Source organism: Pleurodeles waltl, chromosome 8 (assembly GCF_031143425.1).
Source record: "Pleurodeles waltl isolate 20211129_DDA chromosome 8, aPleWal1.hap1.20221129, whole genome shotgun sequence".
Classification (NCBI taxonomy): Eukaryota; Metazoa; Chordata; class Amphibia; order Caudata; family Salamandridae; genus Pleurodeles; species Pleurodeles waltl.
The window spans coordinates 1,259,503,489-1,259,530,964 of NC_090447.1; the positions used below are offsets into that span (position 1 = coordinate 1,259,503,489).

The 27,476-nt window shown below is 43.3% G+C and overlaps 1 protein-coding gene across 1 annotated transcript in view; it reads right to left on the reverse strand.

Moving 5' to 3' along the window:
• TEX26 (testis expressed 26) overlaps positions 1–26,954 on the reverse strand; it is a 107,344-nt gene extending 80,390 nt beyond the window's left edge. Inside the window, exons 1-3 of the mRNA XM_069202183.1 lie at positions 26,830–26,954; positions 26,505–26,712; positions 4,529–4,613 (exon numbers count right to left, since the gene is read on the reverse strand). Of these exons, the coding sequence (XP_069058284.1) occupies positions 4,529–4,613; positions 26,505–26,712; positions 26,830–26,844 (308 nt within the window). The 5' untranslated portion in view covers positions 26,845–26,954. The remainder of the gene's footprint in view (positions 1–4,528; positions 4,614–26,504; positions 26,713–26,829) is intronic.
• Positions 26,955–27,476: the final 522 nt, after the last annotated feature.

Genomic DNA, 27,476 nt, shown 5'->3' on the forward strand with positions numbered 1-27,476 from the left:
TCAGGATAAACTGACTGATTGATTGTGAAAAAAGGATTGGACTGTGTGTCTAGCTACATATACATGGAACCTTTAAATAATCAAACGTCCAAACAATGTATTGCATAATATGATGCACATCATTTAGTCTCATCCTACAAATGATGATCCTAGTCTCTTCTAAGAACACAAACAGATGAAGCCATCATGTTCGGTCAACCAAGACATACTAACTTACCTTATAGACTATTTTGTATTATTTCACATTCTTACCAGTGTCCTGTCCTGCATGTTCTGAGCTAGTGCTAGTTTATTATAAGCCCTAACTCCAAATGTTTTTTTTTGTATTGCTCTAGCTTTAATAAAGGCCTTTTATGTTTATACTTTATAATTCTAATACATTATGTATTACTAAACAGCTTGAATTTATGCCCTCATTTAGATTTTTCCAGGCGCAATACTTGGCCATTGGCAACGTACCTTTTTAAAAAAATAAAAAAACATATCTTTATTGGTATTTAGTGACATATTTAACAGACAGTGCAGAAGGATCACATTACAATCATATTCACCCTTGCGTTACCTATATATTCATGTACAGATTGATTCCATAGTAGACCTATGTATACTCAGGTTTTTGCCTGTAATCTCCCACTATCCCTATAGCACATATGTTGGTAGTTCTATTAGCTAAGGGGGTAGAGGAGTCTACCACTTACATAAATGTGCAGTTCTTTTATGTCTATATCTTCATAAGAATATGAGGTACATTACTTGCTAGTTTGTCTGGAAAACATATGCATTAGGTGCAGGGGACTCTGAGTGCACTCCAATTACAAGAGGGAATCAGGGGAGGTTATACGTAGAAATGGATAAACAAAAGTAAACAAACATAACAAACAAACTAATAGTCTCTGGGGATTGAGTCTTGGTTACTGCAAGGCAATGTGCTGCCAGGGGAGCAGTCAGGCTCCATGGGGGAAACAATAGCTCGAACAGTACTAAAGTTTGTACCCCAGCTGAGGCCAGTGCACTTCTTACGGTTCGTACTTGAAGTTGGAGTAATCGTTCCTTTCTGTGATTAGTCCTGGACCTGTGAGGTGTTTCTACCAGCTCCACTCATCTCTGCGTCACTCCATCCTCTAAATCAGTTTGACCCAAACCTGAGCCTCCATCAGGGTGATGCCAGCTCTCTAGTATCTTCACCCACACTCCTGCCACAGGATGCCTCCGGAGGCCCCGGGCATTCTCTCTGCAGAGTATGATTTCCTCAGCCCTGGCCAAGGTGGTAACATCCTTTGCCCATGCCTCGACAACCAGTCCTATGCGCGAGGCCAGATCTAGGAATCGGGTGCCTACTCTGTGTGTTGTCAGTGGGAAAACACTACCCAAAAGACATGTTTCTATTATGCACAGCAACGTGCACCCTACAGCTGTGTCGAGGCGAAGCAGGACTGCATTCCAATAAACTTGCAGTAGTGGACATCTCCAAATCATGTGACAAACATCTGCATTGGGTGATTGATACCTCGGGCACTCCCGGACATCCCCTCCATATATAACTTGCAGTCATGTGTAGGAGGTTGAAATGTAGATATTTCAACCTTGTGTTACATGAAATTGTGTTGGGGTAGGCTAACATTTTCTGTCTGGTATTACATGTCCCAGCATGTCTGTCCATTGATCCCCAAGGGTCTCTAATTGTTTCCGTCCTATGTCATTTAGTGCCTTGTATAGCCACGTCACCTCTTGCAATGATAAACCAAGAAAAAGCAGTAACTGAAGGACTGGGTTCTGTGGGGGCTCTGCTCTGCCTGGGCCCCAGAGCCTTGTGTAGGACCACACCAATGCCTCGTAATTGAGACATTAGCCACTGGGTAGGTCATAATGCTCACATAACTTATCCCTTGGCAGGAGGAGGCCTGTTTCAAAGAAATCCCCTACTGTGGTCACTCAGGCCGAGGTGCTGGCCCAAAGATCCACCACAGTGAAGCATCTGATCGGGTTTCATGGGGCAGCATGACCAGTGATATAGCCTGTGCATACAATGGTGCCCTGCCGATCCTCACGCTGCCTCAATGCCAAATGTGCAGAGCTACCTGCAACAAAAAATTCGGCCCAGGCATCTGTACCTCAGGTCGCAACATTTTAGCAAGTAAGAGTCTCTGATGTGGTGCCAGTCCTAGGATGTCCAAGAGGCCCTGGAGAGTGTAATCTAGCCACCTGGTCACACACAGCATTTGTGCTGCTATATAGTACACTTCAAAATCAGGAGCCCCAAGGCCCCCTTGCTCAGGCAGGCGGTTCAGCAGCTCAAGGGACACCCTATGTTTGCCATTATCCCATATCGGAGCAGACCATCTAATTGTTGAAACCATGCCCCAGGAATCTTAACAGGGATATTGGTGAAGAAGTATAGCAACCATAGAAGTATCTTCATCTTAAAGATAGACACCTGGCCCATCAGCGACAAGCACATAGATCTCCAGAATGCAACACCAGAAAGCAAGGATTGCACTGTTTTGCCCAAGTTCCCCTTACTCATATCATTTAGTTGATGCCACACATGAATACCCAGATATTTAAATGTCACCAGTGACAAAGTAAGCCCTGCTTAGAGGTCCATTGGTTCCTGACTGTATTGATTACTGGGGAACAAGCATGTTTTAAATCTATTAACCTTCAGTGCCGATATCTTCCCAAAGTTGTCCAAATGCCCGATCGCCTTTACTGCCCCACCGAGCCTCCGGAGAAGTAAAGGAGGAGGTCGTCCAGATAAAGAGAAATAATATGCTCATGGCTGTCCACCACCATGCCACCCCCTCTTCCCTCTAAATTGGCGATGTACCTTGTTTGCCAAGCTGGTGGTCTACTCGCTCTATTTAGAGGCAAGAGGACCACTATTTTTCTGCCAGCGCTGCCTCTTCCCAGTGGTAATGCTAGTGAAAACCTTACACCAATGGCCCAGAGGACTTGTGGCTATAAGTGTAAGTCCCTCAGTCCTTCTGTTCTATTTGGGGTACATGTTATGGGGTATTTTTTCGTTAAAAGAAACATTTTAATGACCTCACCTTCTAGGAGAAAACTCCATGATTGCATGGTCATTAATGTTTTGTTTTACAAAAACAAACTCCCGTCTTGGACATTTGATTTGGTAAAACAAGAAAGTTTGTTCAGTGGCCTCTATTCTGAAGGCACAGAGCTCTCTGCCATGCAGGCTGGGTTCTCTAAATATGGCAGGAGGTAGTCCACCAGAGCAGCAGAGGGTATTACCTCTGTCTACCTCAGTGCAGCGGCCATCTGCCAATCTCTGAGTGAGGGCTTTAGTTTTTTATTCATCCTTGTTGCCTAAGCTATTCTAAAAAAGAAGGTTTTTCATGGCCTGAAAGGTAGCTTTAGCAATTTTGAGAAACCATTTATGCCTGATCTCTTCCCCTAACTTTTGCAGGAGTTCTCATTACAAACAGCATGGAAAAAAGGGAAGGTATTCCCCCCCCACACACACATCCACAGTTACCAATACTTGGATTACTGGCAAATCTGGGAGTGGGGATAATCCAGCCTACTATTAGTTGGATCCTCAGAGTGCACTAAGAAATTAATAATTACTGGGGGATTCTTTAAAATTCCAGGTCTAGTTCCTCTTGTAATTCCTCCTTTTCCACAGACTTCCAGAGATTTTGCCCACTTTCATTTGAAAGTAAGGAGACTTGTGGTGCTCTGATAAATCTCATAATTTGACGGGACCAATACCTACTGCTCATGGCCTCATCAGAATTAGGAGGCCACTTGTAAAGAGGGCCTGTAAATTTGACTACATCTCTACTAATTTCTCTTTGAAAAAGGATTTTGAAGACCCTGTTATGTTCTATGGTATGAAAAAGAACATTTTAATTTATTTTGTCATCGTTTCGAGCACTATTAGAAACACTTGAAGTGAGTTTTCTATAAAATCAACTAAATAGCAAATAATCCTCCTGAAGACCTGTTACGATATTGGGGATGGGGATTCTGCTATAGACTCAGTCTAAATGACACTTGGCTATACAATCTGACATTTCCTAACAACATGGGAAGCCTGTGACTTGATCATTCTATTTTTCAGGAAATAAAGATGATGTCTTGGAATTTTGAATTTAGGCCTGTATGTGCAGCAAAATCTGTTATTTACTTGAGGACATCTTACTTTCTAAGTCAGGATTACTTTAATAGTTTATGACCTAAAGAAATAGGAGGTATACTGTTCGGACTGCATTGTCCATGTAACGCTGGATACCTTAGCTGTGTTACAGCCACTCAATATAAAATGTTCACCTGTAATCTTATGGTCAACTCTTTCATTGCGCATTCCCCACACCGTCATTTTTTCTCCAGATGCCTTGGCACTGTCCTCATCTGCAAGATTCCAAGGGCCCAGTTCCACTCATTCCAGTACCTTCATTCCCTCATGAATTCCACAATAAGAACAACTACCACAATTTAAAGCAAGTTTACAGCCATCTGAATACCTTCACATATTATGCATCATTTTCCACACATGTGCATTTACCGTAGTCCATTGACCAGCTCACATGTCTTAGGTGTATACTCCCGAGCCACTGTTGTTTCATAAGGTTCCCAGCACGGATCACACTCTGAAGTAAATTGGAGAAAGTTACCACAAAGTAAATCTTTACCGCATAAAAGAAGTTAAACAGTAGTCAAAAACGGGTTTCACATCGGTCACTACATTGGAACTATTTACATCAAAATGAGATTGTGGGAAAGCAGCATAAAGCTAACAACATCTCTGATACTGAACAAAGTTTTAAGGCAATGAATGCTGCTGGATCTGGTACACATTTTGTACTTGAGATTGATAGAATATATTCCCATTTGAATAAATTCGTTTTGTTTCTGACTTTTTTGTCCTACCAGTAAAAGCTTATCTGTGATGGCTATGCACTGACGCAGTGCAATCCAGTGGTGCTGGAACATTTTTTTGGAGTGGGGGTGCTGCCATTGATGTTACATCACAGAAGTTAAAGGACTGTGAAAAATCCAAGCGTCACACAAACAACAAGTGTAGCAAATGAGCCATGCCCATTCAATGAGAGAGCGTAAGGGTGTTGTATATGACTAGTGATGCATTTTGGAGCACACTCATAAACATATCACTAAAGCATTGTGTGCTGTAGCGCAATGTTATTTAAGAAATCACAATTTCAACTAAATTTGCACAGGCATACAGTTTTACTTATAAGACTATGGGGGTCATTCTGACCCTGGCGGTCGTTGACCGTCAGGGTCAACGACCACGGGAGCACCGCCAACAGGCTGGCGGTGCTCCCAAGGGCATTCTGACCGCGGCGGTTCAGCCGCGGCCAGAAAGGGAAAACCGGCGGTCTCCCGCCGGTTTTCCGCTGCCCTGAGGAATCCTCCATGGCGGCGCAGCTTGCTGCGCCGCCATGGGGATTCCGACCCACTCACCGCCATCCTGTTCCTGGCGGTTTTCACCGCCAGGAACAGGATGGCGGTGAGGGGTGTCGTGGGGCCCCTGGGGGCCCCTGCAGTGCCCATGCCAATGGCATGGGCACTGCAGGGGCCCCCGTAATAGGGCCCCACAAAGATTTTCAGTGTCTGCCATGCAGACACTGAAAATCGCGACGGGTGCAACTGCACCCGTCGCACCCTTCCCACTCCGCCGGCTCTATTCAGAGCCGGCTTCCTCGTGGGAAGGGGTTTCCCGCTGGGCTGGCGGGCGGCCTTCTGGCGGTCGCCCGCCAGCCCAGCGGGAAACACAGAATAACCGCGGCGGTCTTCTGACCGCGGTGCAGTATTCTGTTGGGGGAACTTTGGCAGGCGGCCTCCGCCGCCCGCCAAAGTTAGAATGACCCCCTATGTAGCTCAGAAGTGATGTGTGGAAAACAGGTATCAGTGAATATTTATCATTTGCGCACCACCAAATAAAGTGTCTTGACTTGGTTGGATTATATTCAAATATTTATTTCATCACACTTCAGAATTTTAAATGTGCCTCATTTAAGCTTTCCTTGCTGCTGATACATTTTGAAATATTTGTGCAGTTCATTTACAGGTATTTAAATTGTGTTGTGTGTGCGGTAAGAGTGTTGTATATGAAATTGTATTTAAATTGTGTTGTGTGTGCGGTAAGAGTGTTGTATATGAAATTGTATTTAAATTGCGTTGTGTGTGCGGTAATGGTGTTGTATATGAAATTGTGTTGTGTGTGGCTAAGGGTGTTGTATTTAAATTGTTTACTTAAATTGTGTTGTGTTGTGTTGTGTTGTGTGTTAGAAAAAAATGCCTACTCATAGACTTTCATTTCACGCTTACCTTGGCAAGATTGTCACATAGTTCGGCATACAAATTACTCTCACTTTGCAGTCAAGAAAGAAAAGTAAACATCAATGTTCATTTTTTAGGATAAGCAGCAATTTGTCATAAGACATTGACCTGCATTTGACCCCTGTTTTTGAACCCATTGCAAATGTGTTTTTGAAGGTATCTTCATTGCTCATTCACCTTCTGAACTACAGCATGGTTATTTTGTGGGTGTTGCTACCCCCCATTCCCCCACCCCCACCCTTCTCCGGCACCTTTGGACTGCAAAATTTGAAAACGAGGCTTGATGGTTTCGGTCTGCCAGCACCTATGCATTAACTCTTGTTGAATGGGCCCAATTATTTTGCTCTTTTTTTAGCTAGTTCTTATTCTGTTGACTAAATAAGCTAAAAGTAAACGTCTCGCAGTTTAAACTAATGATTGATGGGCCGAGGGAAGCTGCCCGTGCTCAGGGTAAGCTCTAAGGCCCACTGGAGCACAGGAATGGGACGCCTGTGACTTGATCGTAAACAGTCACTGGTCCTTTGCAAACTTACTGAAGACGATGGAATAAAGAAGGGAAGCTCTTGGTTCTGGCTGATAGAGCATGTCATCCAGCCACGTTTACAATTCTCAAAAATCACACAATGCTTCTACAAGGCAACTCACTCTGTAATTTCACAGCCTATCATAGTTTGTAATGATCTTCATGGTGCGTGCAGTTGAGTAGAATGCAGACTAATGTGATGATGGCATCATTTTAGGTGGGCTTGTTCCTAACCATAAGTGTTTATGCCACTGATAAGGGACAGGATGGATGGGCGCTTCTCATGCCACATAAGTTAATTATTAAGGTTTGAACGGTACTGAATATTGCAGTTTGCCTCTGAGTCCTGGAGTACTGTCAACACAGCCAAGGGAACTCTTTCTAGGTACATGTTAACAAAATGTATCTGCTAAGATCTGGCTTCAGTCGAAGCACCTCTCTCCATCTCAAAAAACTTTTTTTATCATCCTTTTCTCCCACCAACAGCCAGGTTCGTGCTGGCCTATAATGCAATCAGGCAGTACCTGAATAGCTGATCTGACACATCCTTGTTAGGCTGTTTTTTCTTTTTTTTGCAATTGTTTATTAATAAAATGCAACATTATGCAATTACATTGAGTAGTGTTCTTTCTTTTCTTTTATCTCAGTGAACTTTTACTATTATAAGGACATTTGTAACAGTTCTGCTGAGCTTGATGGGGAAGGTAGGATTGGTTGTGGATGGAAAGGTAGATGAGGGAAGAAGGTCTTGTCATAGAGAAGGGTGAGGGCATAGTTGCCTATACCTTCAATTAGAACAGAGAGAAATGGGGCTGGTTTTTTAACAGTCGGTGGGCCTGCTTTATGGCCAGGTGCGCCGGTTTTCACTCTTGGTTTCCCTCATATTATCACAAATAATGCCTGTGGCAAACACAAATGCATTCAGCCTCTCATACCTTGCAAAATACCCATACAGCGTGGCTTCAGAAGTTCAAACTGGCCTGATGTGCAAATGTGGGCCACTTTTTTAGCCACTTTGTTTGCTATTGGGGGGCATTTGTATTGTGGTGCCCTGGCCTATTTCTGTCCAAATCCAACTGTCTACAGCATCTCTGTGATTTCCTGCAAAGATCCACCCTAAGTGATGATTCTTCTGATTTCTTAACTGCAGGGTCAGCTTAAGCATTTTGGGGGTCCTAGGCCAAACATATTTTGGGGGCCCCCGTTTAGAACAACTTTTAATTTATGATCTAATTTCAGCTTTTTTCATGCCCTTTTTTGGCCAGGTCACCGACCCTGCAGAGGCAATCTAGTAAACTGTAAATGTGTTTCCATCTAATATTCAAGGATAGTGATGTGTGTTTTCAATATTGCAACAGCTCACTGACATTGGAAATAACGTCAGCGACCCAGTGCTATTTCACCTATGTGAGGTCCAGTTTTGATCTAAAAGGAACTTTTTTAAATGAATGTTGCATGGTGTTGAAAAACGTAAACAACATTTCTCCGCAAAATGTCTGTAACAGACTCCCAAACATTACCCGTATTAAAATAAATTAAAGGAGAATAGTATTTTTTTTAAAAAATGTTTAAAAATCATTTAAGGTCATCAGGGCAGGGAAAACAGATCTGGATCTATTAGAGCCCCCTTGAAAGGCTGGGGCTCTGGGCCAGAGCCCACTTTGCCCATGCCTTAAAACGTCTCTGGTTACCTGCTACCCTTACCCATGAAAATCTACACTAGTCACATACCTTGCTGATGTGCTCCTGAACTCTTGTCTCTCTTCTGTACACTTGTCTGCTCAGGCTGCTTCATCAACCATCTAGAGTCAGATCCGGCCTCCTTTCCACCAGCTGCACGTGGGCCATCATCAGCCTTGGATGGTTTCGCCTCGCCAATACGCAGCAGAACGTGTGCCACCAGGCCTACCTTTCTGAGTAGGAGGGCACAACTTGGAAGAAACTGATCAAGGGACAGTCTTTGACTTTGGGACTAGCAGTAATACTTCATATAGGTATGTGTTGTGTAGTCGATTCCACCTATTTTTCTTTCTTTTCATCTTTTTTTTCTCATTTCCACTCTCTTTCTCTACCTCGGGCATTGGAAGTAGGGGTGTGAAATGAGAAGCGGCACACCCAGAAAAAGTCCAGACCACTTAGTAGCAGAATGTATAATAAAGAGGTCATTCAAGATAACCGTTTTCTTCCAGCACATGATGTATGTTTAAAGAAAGTCAGACATTGGATGTAATTAAGCAGGCGAGATGCTCTTTTATTGCAAAGTATCATGCTTTATTTAATCATGGCAGATGTGGTTTTAATTTAGTCAGTCTGCACACAACACACATGAAAATGCAGAATGAAGACAATTTTATGAACACATATTACAAAATGTGTCGATTTAGTAACCTTACCTTTACTAACATCCAGGCTTGACTAAAGAAAGTGAAGGGGGAGTGTAGTAAAGGGTTGTTAACTTCAAATAATACTTTAAAATATATCAGCAGGTGTGTAGAGAAGTGCATGGTATATGGCTGATGTGGATGGAACTGGGTTACAGAAACAAGGATGCACTGGCTAGTGGGTAAATTTGTACAGGGAAAAACAACACTATTATTTTTTTACATCACACATAGTTACAGTGTGAGGCACATAGAGATAAGTGCTTGCCGATATTAATATCCAGTTCCTGGGATGGAGGGTAAGCAATTAGGGGCCATATGTACGAACACTTTTTCCCATAGACACAGAATGGGGAAAAATCTTTGCTACATCTGGCCCTAAGTTACTAGAAGTATCCTTCTGTATTTTACGTTATGCTATGCCGCGTTGTTGCAGCAGGCTTTCATCTGTCATCTTGGGTATTCCATCAATTTGAAGCACTGTGGTATTGTTTCAAGAAACCCACTTAACCACCATACACTTAACAGACACCTAACAGTAGATAGGGGTCCTCTTCTGCTACCCCTATGCTGAATGGCAGACTAAATTAATAAGGCATACATGGGCGAAAGGTCCATTTTCACTGGTTAGATTTCCTGAGTTAGTTTAAGCCGATGCCATCAATACGGCTCTTACCAGGCATAACATGTCTTCAGGAGCCATAAAACATAAGGTGAATGCTAAGTAACATTTGAAACTGCTTTAGAAAAAGATGCTGCTTAACAAGATACTTGTTTTCATCTGTCACAATAATTGGTAATGCACCCTAGCTATGTGAAAAGTTAGGACATATTGATGTGAAATATTTTGTTAACTAAGATCTAATTCCTTATTTAATGAAAGAAGTGGATTGAATTTCACATTGTATACTTATAAATACTTCACATCAGGTATGAACAGTGCACTTTGTTGAAATTAGGTAATGCTTTGCAAGCATACAGCTTGAGGCTCATGTAGTCCCACTACTAAAAAGCTGACTCTGTTAATGGCCCAAAATCTCTGGGAGTATCTCGTGTAGTTACCTGCCTAACAGTAGTATTAAGAACAAGGTTTATCCCTGTAGCAGTCAAAAACAGAAGTGAGACAAGAGGATCACCTAAACAGGTCATACTTTTGTCAGGCTGTCTCTGAGGCTCTTTCAAGTGTCCCTGTGGAGCAACATTAACAGTTGCACACATCACTTCTTCAGCTGCTGACTCAAATGTAAACACTTTTATCTTGAAATTGCAACAAAAAGCACTCAGGGCCTGAGTCACACAGGTAAACTTACACTTTTGTGTATGTTTATGCTTTTTTAGTATTTAGAAACTACAAGTTAATAGCAAGTTTAGGACTGCAGAGACCTGTCCTATCTTTTTATATGAAGAGTTCTGACTGCTGAGTCTCTGCAGTCGTAAACTTACTACTAACTTGTAGTTTGTGAATACACAAAAGTGTGTACGTTTACCTTTGTGAATCCAACCCACATTTTCATGCATATTATATATGCATTAACCCACAAGGAAATTGCAGATTGTAGAGTAGTTTTCCCAGTTCTCTGATGTAGCAGAAATGTGATTGCTGCCTTTGATGCCACAGTAATCATCATACATGAACACCTTTACATTTTGTTATTTGAAGTTCTAATAGATTATTGTAAAGTGGTGCACGGAAACTCTATGTTAATTTGGATTCACTGTAGGTTAATAAACTAAAGTTTGGTGGTATAGCCCTAAAACTTGATGTATAACCCATGAATTCAATTTTATGTGATTCTTTATGATGTTAATTAATAATTTGCACTAAAACGACAACATATTTTTGAAAAGTAATGTTTTAAATGTAACATGCAAAAGTAGAAAAATGCATTTCTGTACTATAGCTAAAGAAATGTATCAACAGATGTATTTTATTTTAAACCTATTGTAACATGAACAATGGCAAAGACTACTGATGTTAAATTCATAATTTTGAATGTTATATGTGTCTTGTTTGAAATAAATAAATGTAGCTTTTTAATTCAATTTACTTAGCCTAAGTGAGGCCTGCAAGGCCCTGTTTTCTGACTTTGATTTAAGATGGATGCCTTTCACATTTTGGTAATGGGAATCTTCACTGATTTTGCAGTTCCATGTCACATGATGAACTTTTATTGGACAATTATACCGTCCCTGTCATGTGTAGTGATGAATGAGCAAATCATCTTGCACTTTGGACCTAATTTACCATTCCCCAGGTGGATCAGCAGCATTTTGCACACCATTCTTGCCTGGCAGTCCCTCTCCAGACCCCACTGTGGCAGTCTTCTTGTCCTTCCCTTTAAGACCAAACCTCTTGGACTCTGAGAGGTACATACCTCTGTATCCTTACCCTTCATTTTACTATGCTTTGCTGAGACTTAGACATTTTTCCCCTGAGCCCAAGAAGAAGACTCTTGACTGACCTTCTGACATTCTGATGCCTTCCCCTTTTACGTACTTTTTGTCAAATTTGGTTACCTTTTGCCCTAGATGACATTTTTCCAAATTCTTTTTGTCCTTTTTCTTTTTACTTTTTGTCCACATGCGTTTTAGTCCAGCACATGTTATCTTTTGACTTCCTAATTTGTAGGGTTTTCTCTTGCCCTAGTTAGCTAAGTCTAGATGACTCTTAGGGGCATATTTATATTCTGTTTGCGCCGAATGTGCGTCAAAAATTTTAGCCGTCGGTAAAATTTTTGACGCACAACTGCGTTGGCGCAGTTGTGCGTCAAAAAGTATAAATATGGGCCTTACATTGCCTTAATGTTTAAAATAACTAAACTGTGCTTGTGTCTCCACCCCTTCATGCTGGGTGAAAATATTTATTGACCTCATTTAAAGCATAACTGAAAAATGCTTTAATATATCAAACCTATGGCTTTTTTCACAGCCAGCTCAAGTTCCTACATTATTAACAGAAAACACTTATGAGAGTAGTTGTGCGCATCTGCTTGTGTGACTATCATGTGTCTGAGAGCTTCAGCAAAGCAGCATCTAAGTGTTTGTCTGATTTATCGTGGCTCAAATTACTCATCGTCAGGTGCACTGGACAGGCACCACCTGAACAGGTACCAACCTACGCTCATATTCAACAGTGTTTTACTCACATAGTGAATCTTCCATGTGCAGAGTCAACTTGGAGAAGGCCACTCTGTTGCACAGAACACTAACATCCTAATTTGTCAAATGGTTGTGTGTCCAAAAGTATTACAATGTACACATATTTTGGTTATTGTATGAACATGTGAACGGAGACCAGACCTTGTGATTTACAGAAAGTGTCACCTCAAAATATTTGAAGATGCTGACAAAGTCAACAAAAGGTGGAATGCAAGTTGAGGCTAAGAGCATACATTTTCCACACATGTATTTTATATCCATGTCATTTGTGTGGTGCGCATAACTCATGAGATTGATTTTGATCATCACCTCCTTGGAAGAGTTGGGGAACATGGATTGCTCTGCCATGTTGAAGTGGCTTCAAAGTTGTTTTATTGGCAGCTTCGTAGAAGACATTGTTTATATAGTTTGGATCTTTTCATGATCTTTGTTCAGTCTTCTCCTTTGGCTTTGTGATAACTGTGTTGACTCAGCGCAGCACCTGCATTACATTAGACAATCACTATCAAGGCTTGTAGCTTTCTACTTCAACCACCCACTTGTGCTGCTATCTGCACGATGTTGATCTGTGAGGAAAAGATTATGGAGATGTGAACCCGGGATTAGACCACTGACCACCAAGATGATTTGGGAGAGGGGTGAGGGGCAGAGTCTATGTGACTAAATGTTTCAGTACAGGTGCAAATCTGGAGTGTGCACATGAAGGAATCAGAATGTACTTCGGTTCATGTGTATGTGCCATTGTGTCCAGTTTTAATGGCTGTGCAGAGGGAGAGGGGGCTCACCAATGGGACAAACTGTTGCCTCAGCCTGGCATAACAGTGCCCCAACCTTGACATATTATGCATTCTTGGCAACATGTTGGCTGCATTTTACCTGGGTATGCCTGTAGATTACCAAACAGACTACTTAGATAATTTACAATGGCTGCCTCTAGCCAGTGCATGAAGTAGGAACTGCTCTTATGTTGCTCCTGCTTGGACCTCATAAGGCAAAGTCAGGCTGGCTGCATGTATTCAATGCATGTATATAGATTCCTTTCCAATGTCTTCTGGGTGGACCCTTTGGAACACTTCTTCTGACCGCACGTAACCAGTGCACTTGTGTAGGTAGTGGCTTTGTCCTCTGTCACTCTGACACAGTTCCTAAAGAGCACTTACTATGAGTGTGCTTCACTTGAGCAGGCCTGCGGATTACTACTCACCACTCCTGGATGAACTCCAATATTAGATCATCCACCAGGCCTACTGTTATACAATGTATGCCTGCGGGGTGCTCACCTGTTGCTCTAGGGAGCTCACATAGGACACAAGTCATGACTTTTTTTTAAACACTTTTTATTGTTTTTCATTAACACACACAATTAGCAACCAAATTACTGTCGAAAGCCTACTGTTTGATAAAGGCGTTGACAGTCAGGCAGAGTTTCAATTCTCATTCTCCCTATAGCACACAATATTTTATGGCATTTCATCTCTCTCTCCAGCAAAACAGTGGTTCAATTGTTAAGTAGTGGGCTCTCTTTTTTTTAAATGATCTTTAGTTATGAAATTTCTGGTACAAAACATAACATCAATTTAGCAACTATCACGTACAACCAGGTGACCGAGGTTTACCGGTTCAAGATATCACAGTGCCCACATTTATAGCTTCCACACGTTGACATCCCTTTGGTTTTCCAGCCCTAGTCACACATTTAAAACCTTCCTGCCCCTCCTACCCTTGGGTGACCTCGCTCACTTCCCGCCAGGCATTCCTCGGGCCCCGCATCCAGGCTTATGGGGTCCATGTTCTCTGTGGTCCTCCAGGAGCACCATACCTTCTCAAACTTCTGTGGCCAGCCTTGTGCCTCCTATCCCAATTTTTCAGCCCTCGTGCACCACTCCAAGTTTGCTTCACAGGTCCTCAGGAATGGGATCCTATCCCACCCCCAGATTATCATCACCTCTTTCCAGGCAACTTTTAGAGCAACATTACAGAATAAGAGTGCATAACAGTCCGGTGTTTGCTGCCCTCAAATGCCCAGGGCCACCAGCTGTGGTGTAAGCTCTACGATAAGGTCCAAGACCACTGATATCCGGTTCCTCCAAAAGCCCTGGAATTTGAGGCATCCCCAGAGAGTGTAGATCAGGTTACCCCATAGCTGGTAGCCTCTTTGGCAGAGATCATTGTCAGATCTTCCCATACAGTCTAATTGCGTCCTTGTACTGTACACCATATGGAGCAGTTTCCGGCTGATTAGCTGGAACCCTGCCAGCAGGGCCACCTCCCTTGGGTAGCGGTGTGCTGCACCCCAATCATAGTCCTCCAAGCTGCCTAGATCTCATTCTCATGTGTCTCTATGACTATCCAGCAGGGGGAGGCTATTGTACAGAAGTGTAGAGCAAATTTGGGATACAGCATGTTGAGTCAATGGGGACCCCAGCACCCTGTATTCCAGTGGTGACTTGTCTGGCACCTTATCAAGACGTATATTTGTCTTTGCAACAAATATGTCGGTTATTGCAGATATTAACTCCCTGTTAGTGCGTAGTGCTCTTGCGTCTCTGTGAAAGACATCATCCCACCATCCCACCACACATCCCTCCCCTTGAAGATGCCCAGCAGGTCCCTCTTATATGGTCTTCTATATATTGCAGCCTTTGCAGGATGTTTCCCTCCCATAAGGGGGCTTTCAAAGTCAACATCCCTGTCCAGCATATCTTGCAGGCTTCCCGGTGCCTTGCAGAAATTACTATTACTGTTGGTGTGGGCTGCGGCTTTAGCACCCTTTGCCTATAGAGTCGTCTGGTATAGCACTCCGGGTCCATCGCTCACCTATACCCCAGCAGGGATGGCTCCTTCCGCAGCGAGAAGGCCTAGTCAGTTATCACATGTAGTTCTGAAGTCCAATAGTAGAGCTTTAGGTTCAGGAGGGTGATTGCGCCCTCTAGTGGTCATGGCTATCCTAGGCACCACTCGCTGCCACAGCAGCCCCTCTTGTCACCTCCTCTACAGAGAAAAAGAAACCCTCTGGGGTTTGGAAGAGAGTGTTTTGCAACACATAAAGACATTTTGGGAGGCAAATCATTTTGTAGAGGGCTGCTTTAGCCATGAGGGAGAGTGGAAGATTTCTCAGATGCACTGCGTCCACTGGGTACACCTCAAGGATTCTGTTCAAGTGTTCCCTCAAGATAACAACAGGGTCTTTTGTTACAAATATTCTCAAATACTTGAAACCCCTTGGTGTCCATCTGAATAGCTATTTTCGTACCCTGCCACGGACCTGGCTCGACAGTGGGAACACCACTGATTTGTGCCAATTAATGGGCAGTCCCAAATAGGACCTGAATATACCCAAGATCTCCAGTGCTCTAAGGATAGACTGGTCTGGGTCCGCCAAATAAAGTAGGATGTCACCCACGTAAAGCGACATAACATCATCCCACCCTCGATCCCACCTTAAAACAGTGGGCACTCTTGGCAGTATCTTGGCTTTCTCTAGTTTAGTAGCAACGCAACCTTACAACAGTGGGAGTCATTGATAGGGTTTTGCCTCCCTTGGGCATAATAGTGTCCTTAACTTGACATAGTGGAAATTATTCGTAATACTTTAACTGTATCTGTCTGTTATACTCGTTCGAGTGGCGAAACGGCAGACCGAGGCAACTGGACCCCAACAATAATTGTTGAGGTTGCTTGCCACTAGTGTCCTGTGGCTTGACATTCAAGACTCTACAAACCGGGCCACATACTTACTTTCTGCACTTGACTCTCGGGTATGGAGGGAAAGCAGTTTAAAGTATGAGGAGGTAGTCTGGAGGATAGAGACTCAGCTCAAAAAATCACATAACAGGTGCAATAATGTAATGTCCAGCTCAATGCTTATCTTTTTAGAAAAAAGATAAGTATTTTAATCAGAACTGAGTTTCTGAGCATACATAAGGAATAAGAAATCTAAATAGATGCAATGTGAGGTCTACGTGATTCAATATTGAATGAAACATAGAAGTAATCACAATAAAAGCTTAGGAGCATGTTCACTATCATTTTGTATCAAATAGATCAGTCTGCAGCAAACGATTATTCAGTTCTTATGTTGGTATTGTAATGCTCTATAATGTCCAATTAAACTCTGTTAGCTAAATGTTCACAATCACTGTCTTTCAGGTGTATGGAATTACTCAATTTGGTTCACACTTTGAATTTCATAGCGCAGGGGCGCTGGTGGACAGAGCACGAGATGAGCTGTCATGCTCATTGGGGCTTATTCGGGCAACTATGCCTACTTCTCTCTGTGGCTAGCCAGGTAGCATGGCACCCGCTCTACAAAGGCACCTCCAGTAGACTCGTACAGCAACCACAGTGGAAGGATCTTCTATCTTCAATCCAAGGTCCAAGTGTAATCGCTGAAGTGCCAAGAAGGTAGAATTAGCAGGGCCGGCTTTTGTGATGGTGACACCTGGTGCAACAACCCTCCCCCATATAACCTCCTCCTCTAATTCTCTCACTACCACTCAGCCAAAGTGCACTTCATCTCTCCTTAGCCCCTCTCTCATATACATTTAATTGGTTTTGTAGTGCTGGAAAAGGTTGGCTTTACTAATCCAGTCAGCTATCCATATAAAATCCAGATCTGTTCTTTGCAGCAGGCATACTAACCCTCTGCTCTACTTTATGTTGAGTCAAAACTGCCACTAGACAAAACTCCAATCTCTCTCTCTCACAGGAACACTAATCACAAAAGTTATCATGATATTTTTATTTCTGCCTGCGAGCTGGACACACAAGGAACTCTGCAGCAGGTACTTTTAAATCATATGTCTTTGCTAAACACAGTGCCCCTTCCTGAAATCAGTGTCCCCACTGGAGATCAACAATCAGTGCAGCCACACCAATCACACTGCCTTAAAGCCAGCTCTGAGAATCAACACAGGATTTCTCCATCTTTCTCCGTGGCAGTCTCTGAATCGGGCAGTCTTTACTTTGTGAGTGAAATTGAAAAGTTAGACACAACCTTTCCTCTTCCAGGTTTGACTCAGCAGTCAGGTAAGATGACTGAAAGATCTTGGGCAATCACAAGTCTTCCTTCATGGGTCTTCTTGGCGCTCACCCATGTTTCTTCTTCTTCCTTTTGGCTACTCCTCACAGCAGGCTTGACAGTTGCATTTTTCTCCACAGAAAGGCAGACCCCTCTGGGATATGGATCTCTCCTTTCCCCTCTCCGCAGGCACATAGCTCCCAGAGACACTGGCAGACTCAGAGCTTCTTCCAACAAGACTAGCAGAAAACAGGTGCTGCCCCTCACCCTCAGGAGTGTGTCTATCAATGATAACAATTCAAGTCTCCTCGGTTAATGAAGGAGCTCAGACTGGAACAAAGTGAGGACGTTTGGGACCATTTTATATAATGTATTTTACGGCAGGGGATGTGGACCCACTATCTGAGTTTAGAAACCAGTTTGGTCTCGTTTCCTTTCATAGTTAATTTTTTTTCTGCAGTGCCGACAGGTTTTTTGTGGAAGATCACAGCTCCTCACAGCAGGTAGTAAAGATGGTGGCTCCAAGCAGCCACAACAGGAGCACAATGCATGTGAAGTTCCGCACCTGGTTCTCATCAGCTTTCCACAATGGACCACTCAAAAGAAAACAGAGATCGAGGCTCCTCCCAGAAACTTCTCTTTCAGTAGCAAATTTCTCTGTTTCACCCACATTGTGACATCTTTATTCAAACAGCCGATCTCAGAACGGACTAATTAGCTATTCCTTGTTAAACAGGTCACATAGAATTTATAAAGGGAGTCCTGTCTCCGTCCCTCTTACTTTTGTGTCTAGAGTTACCCCTTCACCGCAGGAAATCCAGGCAATATACTTCAACTGTCAAGGAGCTGTTTCAGAACCTCCATCTTGTGCCATTTCGGACAAGGAGAAATCCAAAATAAATCCCTCACGTAACAGTATGCATACTGACATAAACAATATGGAATTCTGCTGCCATACATGCACATAATAGTCGAACAATGATATCGGAGCATTGTCTGTTCTTGACACAAGTAGAGTTTTATTCAAAGGAGTCTGCAAGCATCGTGCTTGTATCCTTGCAAAGGTAACAAGCATTTGCAATACAATGGGATTCACATTTGCTCGAGTTTGAGCTATTACCGTTGTAAACTCCTAACCAGACTTTTCTTCCCACACAAATTGACAATGAAAAGTAATACAGTTTCACATAAGGGAGCCGATTGAAAACACCATGGCATCAGCATGAAGCAGCACACAAAAGGAAAGGGAAGTTCGCTCACAGTCAAACGTATCAGCAAAAGTTCAATTAGCCATGTAACAGGGGTGATGTCCAAGGCGGTAACTAAACCGCCCCAAGGAGGGACAAACGTAAAGCATTCACCAACCAAAATAAAGGACAGATGAAGAGCAAGCCCATGAACGAGTGATAGTCATGAACAAGCAGTGTGCGTGGTTAAAAGCCCAGATACACACCGACACGTAGGAAAAGCAGCGCTTGTGCACTGCTATACTCGACCTAAAAAGGACTGTTCGGCTACTGACCACCAAAAATGCTGTATGCTGCCACCACCACTCACAGTGGCCAGGGTTACAGATAAATGTGTGGTGAACAGTCAAAGGTACGTTTTTGATGCCCTTCCATGACCTCTGAGCTCCTGGGCTCAATGTCTATTTCAGACATAGGCCTGCAGTGCCCACCTAGGATTTTGTGTGTTTTGAAGCCAAAATAGAGCCAAGATACCATTTTCACTTGCAGTAGGTCACTCAGGACAGAGGTACACGTCCTTTAACGTGCAGGAGAGATTTCCTTGAAACATCGGCTTTCCGGTGGCTCAATCATGACATAGCAGGAATTTTGGCAATGCTCTGGCTGTGTGTGCCATAGTGGATAGCTCAACCTTGATATCAAAGTTTCTTTGCAACATTATATTTGTTGCTGGCATAATGGCGTTTCGGACACAGTGGCATACTTGGCAAAAAGAGTTTGTGTGACAGTAGTAAGGGTAAGCACTTGGTGAAAATGATATGCTATTATTTTGGGGACAAAAAGGTAATTTGGCATTACAAGTCAAAAATGTTTTTTCATGGGGATCTGAGCTGAACTTATTTATCAAAAAATAACTTTTGCATTTTATGATAAAATATCTGCATTTTCAGAAATTGGCAAACTAATGCTTTGGACAAATGATGGCATTTAGAATGTTATATTTAAAGATGATACCTAAGTGATAATCCAAGCAGAGTTTGGAAGACAATGGGTACTTACAGCCAGTGGCGTAGCGTGGGTTGTCAGGACCCGGGGCAAGGCAGTGAGAGAGAGTGAGTGAGCCAGGCAGGGGCAGAGAGCTGCGAGTGTGAGCGCGCCCCCCCCATGTTGCGCCCGGTGTGGCCGCCCCCCCTACACCCCCCACGCTACGCCACTGCTTACAGCAATAGCTTTCTATGGCTTGTGTGAAGGTATTTTATCATCTATATTGGAAACAAATCTGCGATAGAACAACTAGGGTCTGAGGCCTCAGCATGTAAAATTGATAGGCCATTCTGCTCTGTGATTCTGTAAGCTCTATATAATTAGGCCGTAATATTGTTATATATAGTCCGGCTTCAAAGGTTTGTCTAGCATTACTGTCTACACTTTGTCAACATGAGATTCAGCGGCGGTCGCCGCAAATCTCAAAGGGAGAGGTGGCCGGTGGGAGGGATGGTGGGGAGGATTCACAAATTATTTTTTTTAAACATACCTGTTCCCGTCACTGCTACCTCGCTCTCCTGCTCTTCTTCGGTGTCCCAGGACTCACTGGGACACCAGCACAGGCTTCCCAGCAATCCTTGTGCTGCTCTCATGCTAAACCTAGCATGAGAGCAGCACCAGGATAGGTCTGAGCAGTTTGTTCTGCAGCTCAGGCACTGCATGGGAGTCTGTGCAGTTTCTACAGCCGGGTTGGAGAAACCTACGTGGCATTTGTGTGTTTGGCTGGCCTGAAGTACACAGACCCCACTCCCCCTTGTCTCTCCCCCTCCCATGGCCCAAGCCCACCCCACCCTGCACATGCTGCTGGCTGAACCATCAGAAGAAAAATAAAACAATAATGATATATCGTTATATTTTTCAGCTCCTGGCTTAGCCAGGGGTGCGATGCTCCTTCGCCACTGCGAAGAAGCAGCCCTGATGAGATCTGTGTAACCTATTTAAAAACCTGCCCCTTCCAAGCATATTATTAGTCATAACATAGAAATGAGAATCAACTTAAATTGTGCAAGTTGGAAAAATTAATTGAAAACGACATTTACATTTTCATAAATGATGTGTCATTTGAAATTTTATGATAAGATTTGATTAACACTCTGTATTACATATGTCTTTGTTACATTTTTAGGGATATTGTGCTTAAAATCCAGTGTTTCCTTACCATTTTCTTAGATTTGGGGAAGGGGAATAAGCCTTAACATCCCTTGTCTTTTTAGTTAGGTTGTGTGAAATGTAAATGCCGGAAATTTTATCATTTGCCCCCCATTTTTCATATACATATTTATGGGGAGAAAAACTTGCTTTACTCGGTCATACTTCAGAAAGGCATTCACATCCTCCCTACCTCTTTAAAAGTTCACTAGCCATCAGTGTCGATACTTCAGAGGAAAGATGACCACCTATGACTGCTCAGTGCCACAATTTCCAAAATATGGGCAGTGGATCTGTTTCCTTGTTTCTTTCCTTTTTTGGAAAGACTTTATCTCAGAAATCTATACATGCGTCATGGCAAGTTTAAAGTTTTTTTTTAACTAGAACAGTCGCCTATTTTTGAACAGTTATCAATTTAACAATGTCAACTATATATACTTAGTATTAAATATAGTTCACATTCTGTGTCATTAACAAATTGTTGGGACGGTCATGCGGTCAATTTGCGCTCTGCAGCATTGCTACAAATAGTGCAGTAGGTGCAGTGTTACCAGAGCCTTGAGCTGTGAGGGCCCTTTGCTATCCAATTGCCGATGCTTTTTGATCTCCAATATAGGTCTAGTGAGGGGTAATTTTCAAGCTCGCATTAACCCTTCATGCGCGTGTTTCGGCCAATGGCCTACACACGGCCACCCAGATGGATATATAAAGATATGTATATATGTATATATATATATATATATATATATATATATATATATATATATAAAGATGTGTATAGATAGATAGATAGATAGATAGATAGATAGATAGATAGATAGATATGCATATAGATATGTATTATATATAAACATATATTATATAGTCACTTAAAAAAACAAAGGTTACAGGAACGTTATAGTTAGGTTCTGAATTTACTTGCACAAAACCATAGAAATTCAGCAGATATAGTTAGAGTTATTTCAAGTAAAGTTGTCATCAGTGCTGTAATATCTGGGGTAATTAGCAGTGCATAGTGAGGGTGTGAGTTATAGTTACCTTAGGGCGCGAGTTATAGTTCCTTGAGATAACTCTAACTATAACAGGTGAATGTATGTGATTTTGTAAGTTTAAAGTATGAGCCTACCGATAACGTCTCTGTTGTAATCTTTGTTTTTTTGAGTGAATTTCATTGTTTTTTTTAAATTCTATTTCCTAACTATAACATCCCTGTAACCTTTGTTGTATTATATATATATATATATATATATATATATATATATATATATATATATATATATATATATATATATATATATATATATATATATATATTTTATTGGATATGCCACATGTCTACCATCTGCAAATTATGCAGAAGATAGTAGATTTAAGTGGTATATGCTGCATAATTTGCCTTTTCGTGCTGTGTCTGTTATGTAAATGTTAGTCAACCCTTTTGTATAGTTTGGTGCTCTCCTCACACATAATTCCATTGACCCTAGTGATAGCGCTCTGAGTTTCACAAAGAGCACTGCTGCATATAAAGTTGCAGTGGCTGCTGTACACATTTTTTGCTTCTTGAGATCAAACTGAGATTTATAACTTCGGGGAAAGTACTTTTATACTGGCAATGGCCCAGCACGTCCCCCAGCATTAAAGATGTGCATATTCCCTAACAAAAGTATGCTTTGCTATTGGGTATGTGGCAAGGTGAAGTAATACTGTCTTTTTTGTCTTTTGTACTGTGTTTGGAGAACCTGCAGATGTAGAAAAGAACATTGCTACCAGTTTCTGTTGGCTGACCCCCTCAGGCCTTGCCCGGGCTGCAAGTGCCTTGTCATCCTGCTGCTGACCCTTTGCTGGCTCCCTGCCTACTTCCCCATGCCCCTAGCTTTTGTTGCCGGGTCCTCTGATTGGCGGCTTTGATCAACACCGTCCAATCACTGCACCGCATATTTTGCTGGTTTCTGACCTCCTGATGCTTGTCGGCCCCGCCCTTGGGAGGTGTTAATCGTGGGCCTCAAAGCGGTCTGCTCTGCTGACCGGCCCATGACAAACCACCCCCCCCCCCAGACGTGCAAGAGACCTCCAAACCTCTCATGGCTCTGTAGCTTCTCCCAGTCCCCCATTGCTCTTCCAAACAGACCAGAGGGAAGACATTGTTGGAGTATTAACGACAGCAGATTTTTTCCATCAAAATACATGGTATATAAAATATACCAATGAGTGGTCATAAACACATTTCACGTATGGTCTATTTACTTTTACACTTCCTGGTCATCCTTTTGTTCATTCATTACTACTGTTTGTCACTTGTGTATTGAATCATGCACAGCCTCCTCGACAACGACCCATAGGTCTGGTACCCAATGTTGGGCGGTTAGGCTCCCACCTTGCTACCAATTTTTATTGGGCAGCCCCCCTCAGCGTTGCCCAGGCTGCAAGTGTTGTGTTCTCCCGTTGCTGACCCTTTCCTGGACCCCTGCCTGCTCCCCCGTGCCCCTGCTGTAAGGCATCCCAAGGACATTGTTTGAGCATGCCTTCTTTTAGATTGTCGTGCTTGTGGCTGTCTGTTTTTGGTTCCGCCACACAGCCTGTGGTTTCTGGAATACATGCAGTTCCCCTTTTCTTGGACAACGCCCCCACTATGTTCAATAAGGACATGTCCATGCCCACCCCGGTCAAGTGGACACTGTATACCTCAAAGTTAATTGACCTGCTTAGGCTGGATTCAAACCCCGCCCTGGGGAGACTGTCCCCACCAGAAGCACAAGACATTGCCACTGGAAAGACTGAGTGGACCCACTGGCATTTGAGATCAAACACGGATCCCTACCATGACGCATTGGTCCACTAAGCCACTAGACCCATCTGTGGTCCCACCAGAAGGCATTGTTGTCCAGTTGGACTACCGAAGGACACATTCATGTTTTATGCAGGCATGTTTAATTACCTGCTTTGCCCATAACCACTGGATGTTGAACAGGCCCTGCTACACTGCTGATTAGCCAGACCAAAAGACATCACATTCTCACCCTTTCTTCACAGTTAGCTCCCCTTTCGTCAAGAGGTACCTCTTTCTCCACTAGAGTTCACAAGCTCAGGCCATGTGTCCATGGTTTCACAAACAATGGAAGCTCCCCCTTTTATTGCTAGGCCCTCTTTGCTCCTGGTATTACTCTAGTTTGAGTGCGCCCGAGTGCGAAACTAACCCCTTCCTTCTGCTGCCTCATCTTGGTGTCCCTGCCATTATGCATCCCAAGGCCCACCATGGGCCTTTCGTCATGTCTTAGTATCTAAAGTGGGTGCTGATGGATCACTCGAGAGGATACCGACTGCAGGTTGCTGGTTGAACACACTAATAAACACAACATCACGCAAGTTGTAACTCTGAGGGGTTGTTTATCAGATACCATGCCAGTGCAATTGAAATATGTAGAAATGACCTGCAGAAAGGTAAACACTTGAATCAACATGCACAGGAGTACCATCAGGTGTGTTAGCTCAGGCAGAAAATGACCAATCATTTTTAGAGGCAAAACACTCAGAAAAAGACATAAAATGGATAATGATTAATAACCCAAATACTCTCTCTCACTGCATGGTGAAAGAGACGTGGGCTAGAAAGACATTTTTCTAATTCAGTTCCACTGAGTTTTTCCCTTGAGCAATATCCTCGACCAAAGAACAGCTATGCCCTATGAGGACACTGATTTTTACCTCTTTTCCCCACCAACAGTAAAAAGAAAATATTCCTGCAGCTATCCACATATTTTTCTGTAGATTTAGCCTGCATCTACAAAAGGCATGATAGATCACTTTCAGCCATGGGAGCTAAGATGTGAGTGAGCTGCAAGTGGAATTATAGCTGCCATCAATTCATGGCTTTTAGGAAGAAACTGAAAATGTATCTTTTCAGGTGTTGGTGAGGCAATTAATGTCCAAGTACATGGACACCTTTGTTCAATATTATCGCTGCACACATACCGCCACCACTTCGCAGATGCTGAAGGGCATCCCTTCATGTATGCCAACCGACCCGATTCAGAAGGGAGACTTCCGATTTGTGAAGCCAAAAATGGCTTTTTGTTTTAGGAGTGGCCCTTCTAAAATGATCTATGTTTCAATATAAGGCTATAGGGCAAATACACTCTCCCTATTTGTCATCAAAATCACCCACTTCCAAGTTTGAAAATGTTCGTATGCTTGTGCTTTGGCTCTCAGATTCCGTAATTGTGGATTGTGAATGGCAAAGAGAGAAGCCCACATTTACCCCTTTCATTTTGCAGCTTAAATAGTGCTGTGGGCCACGTGAGAAGGGCCAGGGGTCCCCTGAGTGGGAAACGTGTATTGCTGGCCATGCGCCGCTTGGTGTCACTCGTTTGTGTACTTCCCGCGTGGATTCTCAGTCTGTCCAGAACCCTGGCATGTGAACTTGGGGCCTTCCCTGGCCAGATTTGCTACTGTTCATATTACTATTTATGACCTGAATGTAGGCCACTCACAATACATGGCCTCCACTGCGTGCTCATTTGAATTCCCAGTCTTTTCAAGACAGGGCCTCTGGAGGGCACTGTGGAGACCATTCCCAGGGTGTCCTTGGCGTGGTGAAAAAACGGGGCGGGGTGAGGGTACACTATGAGGTTTGCAGCAGGAGAAGAGGGTAGGGAAACATACTTTAACAGGTCCCAGAATGCTGGAGTTATTTTGCTGGGGCTGCCCAATTCAAAGTAGGCCACAGCACATGTACTTCGGATTTTAGGCACAGATGCAAAAGCGCTTATTGAAACTAGTAAATGCTGGTCCTTTTATGGCCAGGCCCCATATTGGTCTGTTCCTGGAACAACCGCATTGGTTGCTTGCTATAAAAATCGTTCATATTAAGATGCCACATTCAGGGCATGATGGGGTGAATTCGAGAGGAGCATCTTATCCGCTCGTCCCATTGGTGCAACGGTTCTTTGACATTCCTTAAGCTCAGGTAAAGGGGGTTTGAAGCTCAAGGTACTCTGGCCTTTAGTTTTCTCATGCAGTTCCTGCTACATCAACAAGATACTTTTTGAGAAAATGTGTTGCAGTCTGTTAGCGCTATCTGCAGCACTGATGCACTTAAGTGAATAAACCCACCTACATTCGAAGCTGATGACATCAACTGATGTACTGACAGTGGCAGATTTCTCTGTATTTTAAATTGTGATACGGTATTAAGATGGTGTTTGCTTAAAAAATGTGTCAGTTTGCACCATAAATCACCCCCTTATACACACAAGATTCGTTTTTTCAGTCTCAGTAATCAATGTCTAAATCAGCCGAGTTTATTACATTGCTGAGTGGATGAGATGTTGGAGTACTAAGCCAGAGGGTAATGATGGATCAGCGAGCTCCAATGACGTAACAGAGTACAGAGAGGTGTGAAGTTTCAGACCTATGTCTTGAACACAAAATACAATGGAGCAGCGAACTATCCACCAACAGACTTAGACAAGAACTCTCAACCTTCAATGTGCGGGTCTGACGCCCTAACCACTAGAACACCCCTTGTCCGTAAGGCCGAGCGCTTTACAGGAGCAGGAGTTACAATACACAAAGTTGCACACATTGTTTACAATGTTTGAGCAGGTGTTTGCATTATGCAGTTATCCCATCTTAGATCCCTCCCTCTCTCCAAGGTAGGGCACTTTTTGTCCTCTCAGATAGACAGCCCTGCCTCCCTAGCGCGTGCACTGCCTTACCTAAGGAGGCCATAGCGGTCTGGGGCCTTCGCCATCGAAGCTGCTTCGGTCTCTGCTCCTCGCCCGTAGGACCACAGTTAATCTGTGAGGTGAACAGGAGGGAGGCGGCCAGGCGGTCGCACCTTTCTCTCTCCGCCTGAGTGTCGCATCTTTCCCGCAGATACCTCAGCTGGTCCAGAAACTGCGGCTTCAGAACGTCTCCATTGATCTGCAGAAGAGAAACGAAGCAAAAAAAGCAGTTGTGAATAACGGGTTGAAATGTCTCATAACAGCCCGGCACAGTGGGTGGGGAGCGTGTATTATGAGCGACGCCGCAGAAACATACCTGCGTGGATAACATGACTGCAGACGGCCTCGCGGGAGACCCGCTCACCCTGGTGCTCCTGACGGTGTGAGCCGGCTAGGAGATGCCTCCGGGCTCTCATGGAACCCGGAGCAGGACGCGCAGCGGTTGCCAGGCGGCAGCCGAGAGACACAATAAAAAGTTCCGTCACTGCGGCTGCATGAAAAGAAGAAGGCGAGGCTTGAGATTGTGGTGTCTACTTTCAGAGGCGAGGGGTGCACCAACATGGTTCAGCTCTCTGGTAAATATAGTTAATTGGTGTCGAGTAGCACCCTACCGTTCCTGCTGTATTTTTTATATGTATTTTATTTTTCCGTCGTATTGTATGTGCTTCGACTGTCTCGCAGGGGAGAGTAGCAAGAGTCTGGCGTGGGGGCATGGGAGATTAGATAGGTGCACACTTTCAAACTGTAAGTGAGATCACTAGAAGCACCGTTAGGTGCAGCACTGAGGTAACCACTGGGCAGACAGAAACAAGGACACTATGCATCTGATACCAATGAATAACATAAGACGTGATGTATGAAGGCTGACAACAACTACAAAGCAATATTTGAATTCCCCCATATTTACTCTATTCTATTTCAGAACCTCTTCCTACTCTGTCACTCACTCTTTCCCTCCTTCCG